Below are 15,897 nucleotides of genomic sequence, written 5' to 3' on the forward strand. Positions count from 1 at the left end.
GGAGACCCTGTTGATCCCGCTGGTAAATTAAAAACAATTCAACAATAATAATAGCTGTCATTTATTATTTCCTCAAGGCCAGGATTGCTTCGCCTCTTTCCATTACCCCCTCCCTCTAACCCGATCAGGTAGGCCTCAGCCGTCCCTCTACAGATGAAGGAAAAGAGCTAAAGCTCCGAACACCCAGGGCTGGCCCTGGGTCACCCAGTTAGAAAGTGATAGGCCAGGGTCTGGAACCTAGATCTATCTCATTCCAAAGCCTAGACTTCTGACCACAGAGCGTGTTGCCTCCAAAAGAAGTCACTACATTTGCTGGACCTCTGGTATGAACGGGGCACGTGGCCGGGCACATCACATGTAAATCTCTGATACTCATGACACGCCTGCTTTTGCACAGGGATGGATCTCAGTCCACAAATTCTGATGTACAAGAAAGGTCTCTATTTTCTGTTAGCTATTTGGAATTACTGACTCCAAACATGCATTTTTTAGGCCCTCTGGCGTTTCTTCTTCCCCCTCCTGCACCCCATGATGCGATAGTTCTGGATCAGATACAACCCCCAGGCCTGGAGGTGGGGGTGGCACCCACTTCGCTGTCACCCAACCACACAGGTGACCACTGAGGGGTCTGTCCTCCCCATCGTACACGAGCTGTTAGCACTGGAGGCTCGCTGCTACTCCTCCGTCCTACCAGGCACGTGGGCATCCTTGCCCACCTGCCAACACCGCACAGCCCGATCGTCTTTGGGTTCTTAGCACCTTCCAGCAGGGTTTCTGGGAAGCCAGGGGCTGCCCCATCTTCCCTCAGACCTAGGGACAAATCTCTCATCCCCCACCCACCTGCAAAGCCCAAGAGACTCTCTTCCTAGTGATGAGAAGGTAGGGGTTCTCCTGCTCCCTTCACAGAAGCCCTTTAAAACATGTTTAACCTTTTGCTTGTCTTTATTGGTTACAATTCATTTGTCCGAGGTCCTAAGTTAGGGGAAGACAAAAGATTTGCAGAATGCTCTCTACTTTGCCCTTCTTAAGACGGAGAAAGAGTAAGGGAGAGAGATGTTGGGAGAAAAACAATATTCAGCTGGCATTTCAAAATCTTATCTCTGGCTCATGTTATTCCATTGTAGAGGTGAGGAGTTGGGGCTCTTTAAGGTTAAGTTACATTCTGCTCAGCTGGTAGACAGTAGACCCAGCATCCTCAGGCTCTGGAAACTTCATCCTCTGTGAAGTCCTCCTGTCATCCCTGCCAGGAGTCTCCCTAGGAAGCTTTGAGGAACACAACAGAGCTGGTGCATTAAGCCACCACAAAAGGGTGATGGCCAGACAGGCAGAGCTTGGGCAGTTGGGAGCAGACAGCACCCCCGAGGGAACAGACGTCTCTCCTCCTATCCTGCCCCAGGAAAGCCTCACTAAACAAGCTGGAATGAGATGGTAGTAGAGAAATTCTTGGTGAAGCAGGGACTTCCCATGTAGAAAGTGGTAAGAGAGTGCACTCTGCAGAAATTTGGGAGGGAGGGGTCTTGGTAATCTCGAGCCGCTTGGGTTCACTGATGTCTTGGGGAGTTAATCGGCAGAGCAGAACCCCCAAGTTCTCCAGCTGTCTGCTCAACAGTCCCAGTCGACTATCTGAGAGGCATCTCAAATGCCGCAGGGCCAGAGCCGACGGCATCACCTTCCCCCACCCAAACTGCTCCACCCATAGCCTTCCCCACCTCAACTGATATCAAGCCCACTGTCCTCTTGCTCGAGCCAAAGTCCTTGAAGTCATCCCCCACGCCTCTCTTTGCCTTGCATCTCACAGTCCAGTAGTCAGGAAAACCTGTGGCACCCACCTTCCAAATACATCCAACAGACCCGTCACTCCCCAGTTCCACTGTTACCACGCGGAAGCAAGCCACCAGCGCTTCTCACTGGATCATTGCCATGACCTCCTCACATTCTCCCCCACATGCACCCTTGCTCATTTATAATCTGTTCCTCGCCTCAAAAACCAGAATGATTTTTTTTAAATAATATAAATCATGTCACTCTTCTTCTCAGAATGGTTCCCCATGTCTCAGACCATAAAAGTCTAAGTCTTTATAGGGGTGTCTCCTTGTTGTTCCTGGAACATTCCAGACATACACTTACCTCAGAGCCTTTGCACTGTCTACTCTTTCCCACTATGTCCACAGAGGCTACTCACTGAAACCCTCGTTTAAAGTTCAACTTCCCAACAAGGCTCACCCTGACCATTCTATTTAAAATCACGACCTTGGGGCACTTGGGTGGCTTAGTCGGTGAAGCATCTGCCTTCCACTCAGGTCATGATCCCGGATTCGGATTCGGGCTCCCTGCTCAGCAGGGAGTCTGCTTCTCCCTCTATCCCTCACACTGCTTACGCTCTCTCACTCTCTCTCTCTCACTCTCGCGCTCTCTCTCAAATAAATAAAATCTTAAAATTTTTTTTTTTAAATCACCACCTCCCCCACTTTAATTCTGCTATACTTTCCCTTTTTCCATAGCTCTCACTGCATTCTACCATCTCCATAAATCTCTGATTCATTATGTCTATTGACTATCATCGGAGTCCTCCCATCCCCAACGGTATATAAGCTTCGCAAAGACAGGAATGTTCGTCTCTTTTGTTTGCTTGAATGTCCCAAGTGCCTAAAACAGTGCCTGGCAATTGATAGGTATGCTAGAAAAAAAAAAAATGTCGAACAAATAAAGTTTAAATAAAACTAGAGACCCAAGGAATATCACAAGAGTCGCCCACAGTAACATTTCCCCTGCCTGGTTTTGCCGAGTGGCCTGATTTCTCAGTCCTCTACACAGTGGGAGCATGAATTAGCACAAAGGAGGAGAGTTTATTCCAGGGTCAGCTCCCAACGGGGCCCCCAGCAAAGGCACCCAGTCCTATACCTTTGCTCCTGCATCAGCTCCTCCTACACTGACGTGAGAGGTTTTCTGCCCCTTTCAGCTACAGAAACATCGCCCCACCACTTTTTAACTTCAGGCACCAGCAATTTTGCTGAACCAACAGAAAAAGAACCCTCCAGCCGCTCTCCGCCCGCCAGAACCCTTTTTTTTTTCTTTGTGCTTAGCCTGCAATTTGAAATCCCTCTGCCATGAGCCAGCATCCCCGTTGCAGTGATGACAGAGGGAGAGCTAGGCAACCAGGTATGAGCCATTGACCCCTGACCTTTGACAGAATTTCCAAACACATTAACTTTAAATTGATTAATTTGGAACTGAGACCTTGGCCCAAGAAGGTAAGAATATGTGACAAGATATTTGATTTTCAAAATGTATCAGGGTTTAAAAAAAAAAAAAAAAAAAGCTTTTGTACATCGACTTTTGTTGTATTCGTTATAGTGAAACCTGGGGTTGGGGGGTAGTCAGAGAAGCGAACACTGGATACCAGGGTTAAAGGTTAATTATTAATGAGCAGTCTTCCCTCACAAAGTATCAATAGGCAATCTGGTCTCTTTGACTTCAGAAATTAGCGAGAAGACCTCGGACCCCGGGTGAGACAGGAGCAATGGAAAGTCCCCCGTGTGTCTCTATTTTCTTGGTTTTATGCGTGTTTATCCAATCAAGTACCCATGGACAAAGCCTGGGACTAGGTAAGAGCCTGCCTTTTCTGTGGAGAAGGGCATGGATTTTCTTTTTTAAATGTCTGTCGCGATGAATCCAGTGTTCTTGATGGTGTGGGACAGAGCTTGGCTCTGTTAGTGGTGTCACGGGTGACAGGGACGAGCCGCTGTTCACGCAGGATTGAAATTTTAGGAGATCTTTCTGGGGGTGGAAGTCAAAAAGCACTCGCAGCTTGACTGAAGTCTCTCCCATGTCTGATTCAGAACTAGTCATGCTAAGACTTGGATGGAGAATGATCTGAAAGAGTTTTGGATCTTCCTGAGCGATAATTCGGCATCTAATTTGTGGCTGGGGAGCACAGCTCGCAAAGAAATGCCCCATCTCGCTGAGGTTGTCTGATTGTTGGCTCTTTCGGAGGAGAGAGGTTTTGTGGAGTGAGCTGTTTCCAGCTGACTGTCTCCAGTCAGGTCTAAAGAAGAGATAGCGTTGCACATTTTCTAGACTTCGTTTTTTTCTGCCAAAGGTGTACTCTGAGACCTAGGACTCCAATGGCAGTCACACCTGTTTGATCTGTAATTTCATAAACTAGACTGATGGCCAAAGATCCAAATGCTTGATCAGGTAGGTGGGTTCCAGGTCCCTGGCTAAACAGTGCATTGGATCGATAAATGACAGATAGGAAGTAGAGCGAACAATTCGACCAAAGAGACAGGTGTTTGGGACTTTTCGTGTGTGTGCTGGTTACTGGTCAGGAGCTAGAAACTCTACCGTAGAGGCTTTAGATTTTTCTTTCTTCAAATACTGTGGTTGGAAGGAGCTCCAAAAGCCTTGAGAATGAGGAATTTAGTAACCAATACCCCTGAAAATTCCAGAATCTCCTTTCCCCTTTAAAAAGGGGGAATTTTAAAATTTATTTTGTTTATTATTTTGTTTATTTTTGTGTTTATTTTTTTGTTTTGTTTATTTTTGTTATTATTTTGTTATTATTTTATATCGTAGGCCAGTTAATAACTGATCAGCACTATTAATTATTTACCATGTACCGAGCATCTTCTGTGCCAAGCATGTGCTCATTGTTTCCTATACATCATCCCCTGTATGAAGCCAGGTCCAAAAACGACAATAAGAATTTAGAGCCAAACAGGCAAAATCGCTGATGACTTTTATTCCCTGCGTGGACGGGGATTTTGCTGAAGGGCCTGTCCTGACCTTCGGTCCAGAATGCTGTTTTTTGTTTGCTTATTTTCTACCGAGTATAACATCTATCAAGAAGATAGTTATGATACACTATAACTGCGTGATGAATTTTCATCGTCGCAATCTGTATCCGAGAAGCTCCCCTTGTGTACCCCTGAGCCTTGACGTAGATTATGCGACCTTTGGGGGAACTTTCCGTTAATGGAAGCATCCAGCATGTGCTCTTTTGCTTCTGGCTTCTTTCACTTACCATGACACCGGTGAACTTCATCCGGGACACGTTTGAGTGGTGGTGACTCATTCATTCTGGTGGCAGAAGCATTCCGTCGCGTGAACACACCTCCCTCCGTTTATCCATGCTGCTGTCGATCGGCCCCGAGTGTTTCTGAGTGGAGACGCGGAGGTCTGAAGCCAAGGAGGAAGCTGAAGGGCAGGATGGCCTCCCCCAGGTTGCTGGGCATCGTCCAGATTTGCTTCCACAGATCTTGTGTTGGTCAGCTACTGCGTCCCAGGGCCTGCTTTGTCCCAAAGCCGAGGGAAGCAGCCACGGTTAGCAGGAGGGTTCTTCAGGGGAAGGATCAGAGTCAGGAGGTCTCTTGTTCCCTTGAGGGCAGAAGCCCTTGGCAGAATTCTTCCTGCAAGGAGTGAGCCAGATCTGTGTGTATGATGCTGGTGCGTTGTCTTCCAAGGCTGGAAGCAAGCACCCGCAGGGGAGGCCTTGTCAGACGGCTATCTAGACTGGCGGTTCTCAACCAGGGGCAAAACTGCCCCCCAGACGACATTTGGCAATGTCCAGAGACATGTTTAATTGTCACAGTTGGGGACAGAGTGCTATTGGCATGTCGTGGGCAGAGGCCAGGGATACTGCCAAACGTTCTACAATGCACATGGCAGTCCCCACAACGAGTTATCCACGGCAAAGTGTCCATAGTGGGTCAAGTGTCGAGAGATCCTGGTCTATACCAAGCTCCCACTGTCACTAGCTATGGGCCAGGAAAAATTCAAGGACCCTTCTTCCTTAAGCCTACCCCTCCCAGCCTGCCACCTTTTGCGTTTATGAATGACATAGCTCATGGACCCGCTAAGGTACTGTGTGCCCAGTATGTGCCAGATGTCATGCCATCCTCCCCGCCATGGCGGAGAGTCAGCCAGCATTTAGGTGACCCGCGGGGGTCCTGTGGCTGTTCAGAGCAGAGCAGGGAGAAGCACGGAGAGCTCGATCTGTCTGACTAAGGCTCCGGGCCTCTCTTTCCACTGTGGTCACTCCCAGTGAGTGGACAGCCAGAGGCCCCTCGAAAACAGCTCTGCTCAGTTCCCATCCAGAAAGACAGATCGGGGCAGGTGTCCCAATCGGTCAGCGCCAAGGGGAACAGGGTATAGGGAGCCTCCTGAAGCCCCCAGAACACAGTTCTCTCATCACTCTCATCCCCGGACCTCACTGCTTGAGACTCAGACACCCCTCACCCCCCCCCCACACACACACCCCCCCCCACACACCCACCCACACACACACACACACACACACACACACACACACACACTTGTGTTGCCATGAGAGCCGGCACTGCCCTGAAATCGAAACTGCTGCTCCTACCCCCGGCAGCCCCACCCTCCAGGTGTCCACCACTGCCTCCAGGGGCCTGCCCCTCCCTCCCTCCCATCCCAGCCACAGCTTCCAACTCCCAGAAGCAGCCCCCACCGAGCCCCTCCCTCATTTAACCACTGGGCACCCCATGCACCATACATATGAGGAAAGGCACGAGCACAGCAGCTCTCAAACTTCCCGGTCTCAGGATGCCACTACATTCTGAAACATTCATTAGGACCCCAAAGAGCCTTTTTGGTATGGAATACAGCTATCAATATTTACCATATTAGAGACCTAAGCTGAGGAAGTTTTGTAAATGTTAATGCCTTTAAAAACAGTAGCAAACCCATCGCATGTCAATACGTATACTATTATAAGAAATGCCTTGTATTTTCCAAACATCAACAATTAAAAGGGAGTCCGAAGAGTGGCACTGTTTTGCAAAGAAGTGTTGCAAATTTCTTTACTGTCTGGCTTCAGGGGAGAGAGCTGGACTCTTCTATCTGTTTCTGTATGCAGTGGATTGTCACATGTTGCTTGGTTTGGCCAACGAGAAGAAAATCGGCTTCACATATAGGCTATCCCCAGGGCCTCGGCCCACGCACAGAACCACTGCATTTGGGCAGTAGACAGGAGCCCCTGGCCCCAACTCCCACCCCGAGCTATCAAATCAGGGGTGGGCCAGGGGTGGGGAGGTGGGAGCCATGTACCCCAGAAGTCACTAATAAGGAGGCCATCCTCCAAAGGGAATGTAAATACCATGAAAGAACCTACTAAAATTTGGGGTTTTTTCCATTATCACAATTCTCAATAATATCGGTGATAAAAATAAGCCTCCTACACCCTCAAAATAGTTTTTTGACCAAAGTGGCAACCAACTGCTATGGTTACTGTTGAGTTTCATTAGTATATGTGTAACCTTCAAATGATCGCATTTTTATTATGTATCCTTTAATAAATACGATGTTCTCCATGGATGTTAGTTTTGAGAACTCCCAGTTATGTGGTTGGCCCCTGACACTCACCCATTTGGTGACGCGCTCACTGCAGGTGCCATGGTTTCCAATCCTCCCAACTGGCTTTGACCATCTCGTGTCTCCAACCTCTGTGGGACTTCCTGCATTTTCCTACATTTAAACAGCAAATTCAAAATCAAAGATGATACCATAGTGATCGTGAAGACAAAGAAACAACACCTGAGAACTTCCATTCTCTTATCCTATGGGGCCACTTAGAGTTCTTACGTTTTCAATGTAAAACAGCAAGACAGGTATTACAGTGGACTGGGAGGTGTCATACAGTTGGCCCTTGAACAACACATGGATGAGGCCCACCAACACCCATGCGGTTGAGAATCCACATACAATTTTGGACTCCCCCAAAACTTAACTAAGAACAGCCTACTGTTGACCGAGGCCTTACCAATAGCACAAACAGTCGATTAACATACTTTGTATGTTACATGTGTTACATGCTGTATTCTTACAAGAAAGTGAGCTAGAGAAAAGAAAATGTTATTAAGAAAATCATAAGGAAGAGAAAATACTGTGCTGTCTTTATGGGGGGGAAATCCACGTATATTTGCACCCACACAATTCAAATCGGTGTCGTTCCAAGAGTCAAGCATATTTTGTTTTGTAAGTAAGAATTTTAGTTCTTATAGGAAATGCTTTTAGTGCATTTGAATATCTTCAAAGGGGCAATGTGTTCATCCTCTTAAATTGTTCATTGCTCTAAAACTAAAGAACAAATTAAGAAAACGGTTGATTCCTGATTTTTGCAATATTACTGAAAATAACTTTGTCTTACCGAGCAGAGGTATATTACAATGATCTGTTCTGGGTGTCGAATACGTGAAGCATATCATTGAGTCTAATACAGGCGATAAGATGTAAACATAAAATTTTCCCCACTTGGACATGGAACGTGATGAGTACCACCAGAGAGGAGTACAATGGGTCGAATGTTTGTGTTTCCTGTAAATTCATGTTGAAAGGCTAACCCCAATACAATGGTATATTAGGTGCGGCCTTTGGGAAATGATTCGGTCATAAGGGTGGAGCCCTCTGAATGGGATTAGTGCCCTTACACAAGGGACTCCAGAGAGCTTGCTCTTTTTCCAACCTGTGAGGAAACCAGGATGCAGACTCCTACCAGAACCTGACCACGCTGGCACCTGGATCTCAGACTCCCAGCCTCCAGAACTGCGAGAAATAAACTGCCGTTGGTTACGAGCCGCCCAGTCACAGGGCACTTTGTTACGGCAGCCCAAATGGACTAGAACGAGGAGCCAGTGGAAAGGCGGCAGAGTCGACTTCCAAGTGGGGGGCACAGGGAGAGGTCTGGGGAGGCCAGCAGTGTCTGAGCACCGTCTTGCGGGGTAGAATTGGAACAAAAAAGAAGGAGGCTTTCCTTGTGCATAAGCAAAGGTACAGAGCCCCTAAAGTACACATGTTTTTCAAGCCCGAACCCCTCCCCAAAACAGGCCTTCTGGGATGAAGAAAAGCAAAGCAAATCGTAGGTAGGTAGATTGACAGCTGCCCTGGGTCACAACGACCAAAAACTGGAAACAACTGGAATGCCTAACAATTAACCCTCCAGCCAGCGCGAAGTCCATCTTTAAACAAGTATTGTTTCAAATGCCTACTAAAGTACTAAAAGGTCAGGAACTTCCGGAGGTAATCAAGACGGAATTCACAAATAGAAGGCTTAATGCTGGCGCTCACAGTGTAACACCCGCGATATTAACCTGGCTCGAGGGTGGCTGTCGTCGGAGAGTCTGGCTGCCTCCTCGGATGGCACCCAAGGCCGAGCCTCTGTGCACTTTGGGGGAGAGAGGTCGTAACTTTGGCAGATTATCAAAGGGACCTGTGACCTCCAAAAAGTTAAATAACAACTTGTCTTGTAGCTTTTCAAAATAAGCATAAGGAAATTCCATATGCAATAAAGTGGGGGGCAAAGCAGGACTAAATAACCTACCTATTGAATGACAACTCTGAAAAAGACTATATATATGTATATGGCTAGGAATTAGAAGTATAGTTAAAGATAGATATGAAGAATTCTCAAGGTCGTCGAGTGTGGGGTTTTTTTTTTTTAAATATTTCAAAGGAAGAGAAAAAAATTAAAATTAAAAAAAAAATCCAGATTAGCTGCAATTAGATCGGTCTTGGATTTGTTGTTCCAAGAGTGCCACTGGGAAAGGGCCATACCTAGCACCGTGACTTCAGGACCACCACCTCCAGATCGTAGATTCACGCCCAGAATTATTGCCCCAGTGGGACCTACAACTTCCTGATAGACCTCTACAATTGCAGGGAAGGTCACTTGTGAGTAACGTTCATCGGGAATGCACAGGGAACCAGAGTCCAGCACGCTAGTGATATGTTATCTTCTCTCTGCTAAAGGGCAGATCCCATCCACTGCCAGACTTCCTGGCCTAACCCTCCGAGCCCTCCTGAGGGTCACACACCCAGAGAGGACAAGCCTGGGGTAAGAGGACAACAGCCTGGCTTCCACCCTGCTTGCCTTTCCCAGGGGACCCGGGACTTGCACCCGTATTCTTTCATTCTGGGTCAGGTGAATAGTATATTTTTCAAAAAGAAATAGTGACTGATTGTGGAAGAACCTGATTGGGCCTGGCAACTGACCGTAGCATGTGAATCACCAAGTGAGTAATCCAGCCAAAAGCTAACTGGCCAGTACGGAGATGCCCACTGCCACCTCCTCCCTGCCCCGTTGCCCGCACCAGCTGCCACGGTGCCGCAAGGCATGCTGGGTCCTCGCAGGCAAGTCATCAGGGAGGGAAAGGAGAGTGGGGGCTGGTCCACAGGCAGGGCTGAGCAGTCCCAGTTACATTCTCCACGGGAGTGGGGTCACGCTGGTATATCTCAGCCTGGTTTCCGGCATCCACAGATCCGTGCAGGACACATGCATGGGCACGGCCGTTCTCACAGCCAGGAGAGTGTCCATTTGACAGAGGGGCCCTCTCAGCTGCGGGCTGAGGTCCACCCACTAGGGAAAGGGGCTGGCCAGGGCCAGCCAGGACATCTGGATCCCTGCCCAGCAGGCTGGGGGTCACGGCTGGACTTCAGCCCCAGTGTGGAAACCAGGACAATGGGAGGGAGCACAGCCAGTCCTTCAGGGAGGGGAGCTCCCCGCTCAGGCACCAGCCTAGGAGACAAACTCCAACGGGCTCCTCCACGCAGAAAGACTGGGGTGCCGGCCATGCTTGTCAAGAGAAGGTGCAATTCATAGACACAGCCACAAGGTAGCGCAGTGAGGACCCAACCGCCTCAGGGTTTCAGGAGGGGATTTCAGGCTTGGGAGAATCCCAGTTTCTGGATGAGTCTGGAAAACTCTGGAGGCTGTCTAACCTCCCTTTCCTCTCTGTTTATGACTCTATTTCCCGGAACACTCATGGTTTTGATGTTTCCACAATGGTGCTTGGTGGGGAGGGGAGGGATGAAATGAAGAGAAAATCAGATGCCTCAAAGGGGAGGCCTCCTTGTCTGTCCAAGGACATTTTCACCTCCACATACACAAGTTCACCCGGGCCTGGTGAGGAAGCCAGACACGGCTATTCCGTGAAGTGTTGTGTGACCATTCAGAGTAGTTCTGATGTGGCGGTGGCAGCTCTGAGAAGCATTTACAGTATGTATGTTAAGCAGGAGAAAAGCAGTCTACTTACTTGTGCGTGTCCTGTGATTACAGCCCTATGAAAACACGTGTGAGGAAAAAAAATATTAGAAGAAAACGTACAAGAATGTTTACACTACAGTTGAATTTATACCTAAATTTTTGTGTCTTCCACATGTTTTATGTTGTAGTGTGTATGTGTGTGGACGTAGTATATTTACTTTACTGGTTTGAATCATTTTAAACACAAATTTCTATTGAAATGATGAAACGGCCTTGACCAGATCGGTGGTTCTCAGTCTTCGGCGTACATCAGAATCTTATTAAAATAAGATCATCTTAAATCTCATTCATAAAATAAATAATCTTATTAAATTTATGAAATCAATAAATCTTATTAGAATAAGATTTCCGGACACCGGCTGCAGAGCTTTCTAATTCAGTGGGGCCTGGGAATTTGCATTTCTAACAGGTTCCAAGTGCTGTCGCTGCCTGGGACAGTACATGGAGGGCTACCAGAAGAACAAAATAGTGAGTCAACAGCAAAACAAGACTTGAACCCAGGTGTCCTGACTTCCAGGCTTCGGGCTCTTCCGACAGAAATAACGCAGGCCTCCGGGGCAAACCTGGCTTCATTTTGAAGTTTCCTGGTAGGGAAGGGGGTGGAATCAACTTTGACCGATCCTGCATTTTGACCTCCCTCAGGGGTAACCATAGCCCAAATAAAACAAAAACCCCATGATATTCGTGACAATCTATTCCTCCGAAATAAAATATGGGCATGCCCAAAAGACAATGATTCTTAAGAAAAATCCCCACGCTGAGACTTACTTCTAATTGGTGGGAAAATACTAGCTGCAGTAGCTAATGAACCATACACAGTGAACCCCTCCTCGGCCCGAAAACAGGATCAAGAAAATTCTTTTCAGATGAGCCGGGCATTTCCAAAAGCTGGGCAGAGCCGTGGATTTTCAGTTGACTAGGACTGGCCTTTCTGATTGCGAAAAACTTTCCAGTGACAAATGTTCCAGCTTCCACGTCCCAAGGGAATCCCAAATAGTGAAAACAACAGTCTGCTTGATACTGAAACATGACAAGATCAACAGCAGCAAATTACAGCATTCATTAACCACCTACTGTGTACCAGACCCCATGGTCAGGACAAATCCACATCCCTGTTGATACTAAAATAAGAAAGCACATTTCATTTCATCAAGGAGCTTCCCAACTGCTGGGGTCTGTGGCTCCCTGCAGCTGCAGGTGCGTGCGTGCCGGCGTGCGTGCCGGCGTGCGGGCGTGCGTGCCTGCGTGCGTGCCTGCGTGCGTGCCTGCGTGCGTGCCTGCGTGCGTGCCTGCGTGCGTGCGTAGATTAGAGATCGGGAGAAGCATAATTTCAATACAATGTGATAAGGTACAAGTAACATCATGTAAAAAACGTCGTAAGTCCCTGAGGCGGAAGAGGTCAGCTGGGAAGATAGAGGAAGTGATATTTGGGTTGAGTTTTGGAGGAAGAGATGTGGAAGGAGTGGCAAGCAGGAGGAAAAGCATAACCCAGTCTTGGAGACTTGAAAAAGGATCATGAGATTGGGAATCCCTGAGATGTTTGCTGTGGCCCAGGGTGGGTCCCCTAAAAAGAAACGGCCGCAGGTGAGGGCCTCCGAGGCCAGGCCATGGAGTTTGGCCCTCACCCTGCAGCAACAGGGCCACCACTGAGGTCGGGTTTTTTTTTTTTTTTTTTTTTTTTTTAAGAAGAAAAAAAGAAAAAAGGAGGAACGAGGCTGCTGGCTGCCTCTTTTGCTGGGTGGATGGCTTTATCTCTCAGCCTGGCTGAAACTGCAGCCACTCCCCCGTGGAAGCAATGCTATCAGCAGGAAAAGACAGGGGTGGTGCTCAGAAGTCGGCCGCTCTGCAACCTCCCCCAGCCGGCACCCACAAACACTCAGATCTTCGTCCCAGGCAGGCCCCAGCCTTGGGCAAGTGTCTTTGAAGTTTTTGCGTTAATTGCTATTCCTCACACTAAATCGTAGGAGGGTTTTACACCAATGAAATGAGGCAGGTACACATAACAGAAGCTTGAATAGGAATCTTCCATTTAAAAAGTACTGTATTCCAAGTCTGGAAAGAGAGCCATTTGGAAATTCCACATCACACTAGCTCAGAGACCCAGAGCAATTTCAACTTGAAAAACTCCTTCCCACCCACGTGACGCCACTTGCTTCTTACAACATCCCTGTAAAGAGCAGTTATTGGGCAGGGACCAGTGTGCCCAGTTGACAGATGTAAAAGTTCCCCAACTAAAGACCACCAGGGGCACACTCAGAATCAGGTGAAAGGCCTATTGACCTTACTGCAGCCAGAAAGAATGCACCCCAGAGAAACCCTGGTGCATCGCAGTGTGAGATGTTGAGGGGAGCTTCTTGGTAGATTGGGAGAGAAGGGTGGGAAACGGGGGCAGTTCTGGCTCTGAGTCTGTCAAAGCGAGGGTGACCGAAGTTATCTTCAGAACTTAATAATCAGTTCATTACTATTAATTCACGATTGCATGACTTAGTCAATAACAATGCAGCAGGCAGGAAGGGGGGGCAGCTAGCGCTGGCTGGTCGGGAGAGGGGAATGTTTAAGCACCTTCTCGGTTCCTCTTGTGTTGTGGCAAGCATAGACATAGAAGGTCCTGGTAGCACGTTGTTTCCGTTCTGTGGCCATTGTCTGTGTTCAGTTGGGAACACCCTGGTGCGGCTATGCACAGAGCTGGTTGCTGGTGCTGCTGTGTTTTGTTTCCATCTTCTCGCACCCCAAGCAACTCGGGGAGTGTCTTCGAGGTCTCTCAGTTCCTCCGTGCCAGCTGCACTGCCTTGGGGGGGCTGCCTTCACCTCCTGTGCCTCTGATTTCCCGTGAGTGGTATGCAGGGTCCCGTCTAGCACTGACACCCTGGGTATCAACGGGACTCATCGAGAAGTCACCACGGTGCCCCGAGACCATCACTGGCTGCCTCACCGGAAGTCAGCTGTTTAAATGTTAACAGGAGAGCCAAGTTCTATCCACTTTAAACATGAGACATTGCCCCCTGCCCTAACCCTAGGGTGACTCAATCCCCTTGAGCGATTCGAAGATTCCCAAACACCAGGAGGACAAAGGCACAATTCTGTAAGAACAATCCAAGCAGTAAATGGCCATCAGACCATTTCTTTCCCCATGCCGGTTTCCTCCAGGGCTAGATGTGAGCTTGCCTGAAGGGCCAGGGGCAGGAGAAGCCTCCCCAAGTCCCTGGGATTCTCACTGATGCATATTTCTGGTGATGCTGGTGTCCCCCTCAGAACCCACATGGGTATCTTGGCCTTCAGAGTATCCTACTGTGGGTGTCAGTGCCAGGGGAGCCTCAGACATACTCTGAGCCTCGATGGGCCTGACCCCTTCTAGACAAATGCATACCCTCCCCACACTCACTCTGAGTGATGGCCGCGCCCCGCAGCAAACCTGTGTGTGGACAAAGTCCTGGTCCCTTGTGTCTCAGCTCTCTTCACAGTCCCTGCTTCTCTAAAGTCAAGCTCACAAAGGAGGTAAAATACAAACCCAGGCAGCCTGAAGAAAGGAGAGGCCCCATGATGCCAAGACTGAAAATTCTGGGCCAGCTGGAGATAATCAAGGGCACTTTTAAAAAGCTAAAGTATTTTTATTCACTCAAGAATCTTCTAGGTACAGGGCTGCTTTCACGAACAGAGCTGGACTCTCCGAGGCTTCTCTGAGCCTTGTTAACGCCCAGAGAACACCTTAGAAATCTCCTTTCAGAGACTCCTCCTGCAGCCTGTAACACAGGTCTTGCTGTTATTCCACGACTAGGTCCCCTTGGCATGTCCGTGTCCATGACCTGGCCACCACCTTCATGCCACACGGAGGGACAGGCTCCCACCCCTGAGATTCATTTTAAGGATGGGTGATATCAAATCAGAAAGAGCCGGAGGTGTGGAGCCTGGGTGGCTCAGATGGTTGAGTGTCTGCCTTCAGCTCAGGTCATGATCTCCAGGTCCTGGGATCGAGCCCCATGTCAGGCTCCTGGCTCAGTGAGGGGTTTGCTTCTCCCTCTCCCCCTGCTTCTGCTCTCTCTCTCTCTCTCTCAAATGAATAAAATTAAAAAAAAAAAAAAAAGGAAAGAAAGGAAGAGCTGGAGGAAAGACTCATGAGGGAGGGTGGCTGTCAGCCTATCCCCTCCCCCCCCACCTCAGGGAGACACCCAGATGACCGACTCAAGCAGGGAAGTCCACATTCGATGGATGGCGTCTGGGACATGGATTTTGTCCCAGATTGAGCCACATCCCAGCTCTGTGCCAGGCCTGTGCCGGGACTCCAGCAAATTCGACACTCCTTCAGTGCACTCCTGTGCGGCGGCTGCCCTAACAAAGGGCCCCAACAACAGAAATTTCTTCTCTCACGGTTCTGGAGCTTAGAAGTCTGAGATCCAGGTGTTCGTAGAGTTGGTTTCTTCTGAGGCTTCCCTGCTCAGCCACTGTCTCCTCTTTGTCCTCACCTGGTCTCCCTCAGTGCATGTCTGTCCTAATGTCCTTTTTTATAAATCATATGGGATTAGGGCCCATGCCAGTGACCTCATTCAACCCAAATTAGACCTTATCTCCAAAGACGGTCACATTTGGACATTCCGAGGGTTAGGACTTCAACATATGAATGTGGGGGTGGGGGGGGACACAACTGAGCCCAGAACATCCAGCAAACACTTCCAAGACTCTGCTCTGCTCTGGGTCCTGGGCCCGGCACTGGGACACTGTGGATATATCATTGTTCTGTTTGAACTTGGGCAGCCGCCCCCAGGGGCTTCAGGGTTAGAAAAAGAGGTTTATAAATATACGTGAGATTGAAAAGTGAGTAGTAAGTCGGCGCGCTCTGA

The 15,897-nt window shown here is 48.6% G+C and overlaps 1 protein-coding gene across 2 annotated transcripts in view; it reads left to right on the forward strand.

Moving 5' to 3' along the window:
* Nucleotides 1-3,105: 3,105 nt before the first annotated feature.
* LIPC (lipase C, hepatic type) overlaps nucleotides 3,106-15,897 on the forward strand; it is a 135,825-nt gene continuing 123,033 nt past the window's right edge. Inside the window, exons 1-2 of one of the 2 annotated variants that reach the window (XM_044391048.3) lie at nucleotides 3,106-3,159; nucleotides 3,479-3,605. In XM_044391048.3, the coding sequence (XP_044246983.2) occupies nucleotides 3,133-3,159; nucleotides 3,479-3,605 (154 nt within the window). In that variant the 5' untranslated portion in view covers nucleotides 3,106-3,132. Of the gene's footprint in view, nucleotides 3,160-3,206; nucleotides 3,252-3,478; nucleotides 3,606-15,897 lie in introns of those variants that run through there. The other variant, XM_048219665.2, reaches the window with a different exon arrangement.

The sequence above is a fragment of the Ursus arctos genome, unplaced genomic scaffold (assembly GCF_023065955.2).
Source record: "Ursus arctos isolate Adak ecotype North America unplaced genomic scaffold, UrsArc2.0 scaffold_36, whole genome shotgun sequence".
In the NCBI taxonomy this organism is placed as follows: Eukaryota; Metazoa; Chordata; class Mammalia; order Carnivora; family Ursidae; genus Ursus; species Ursus arctos.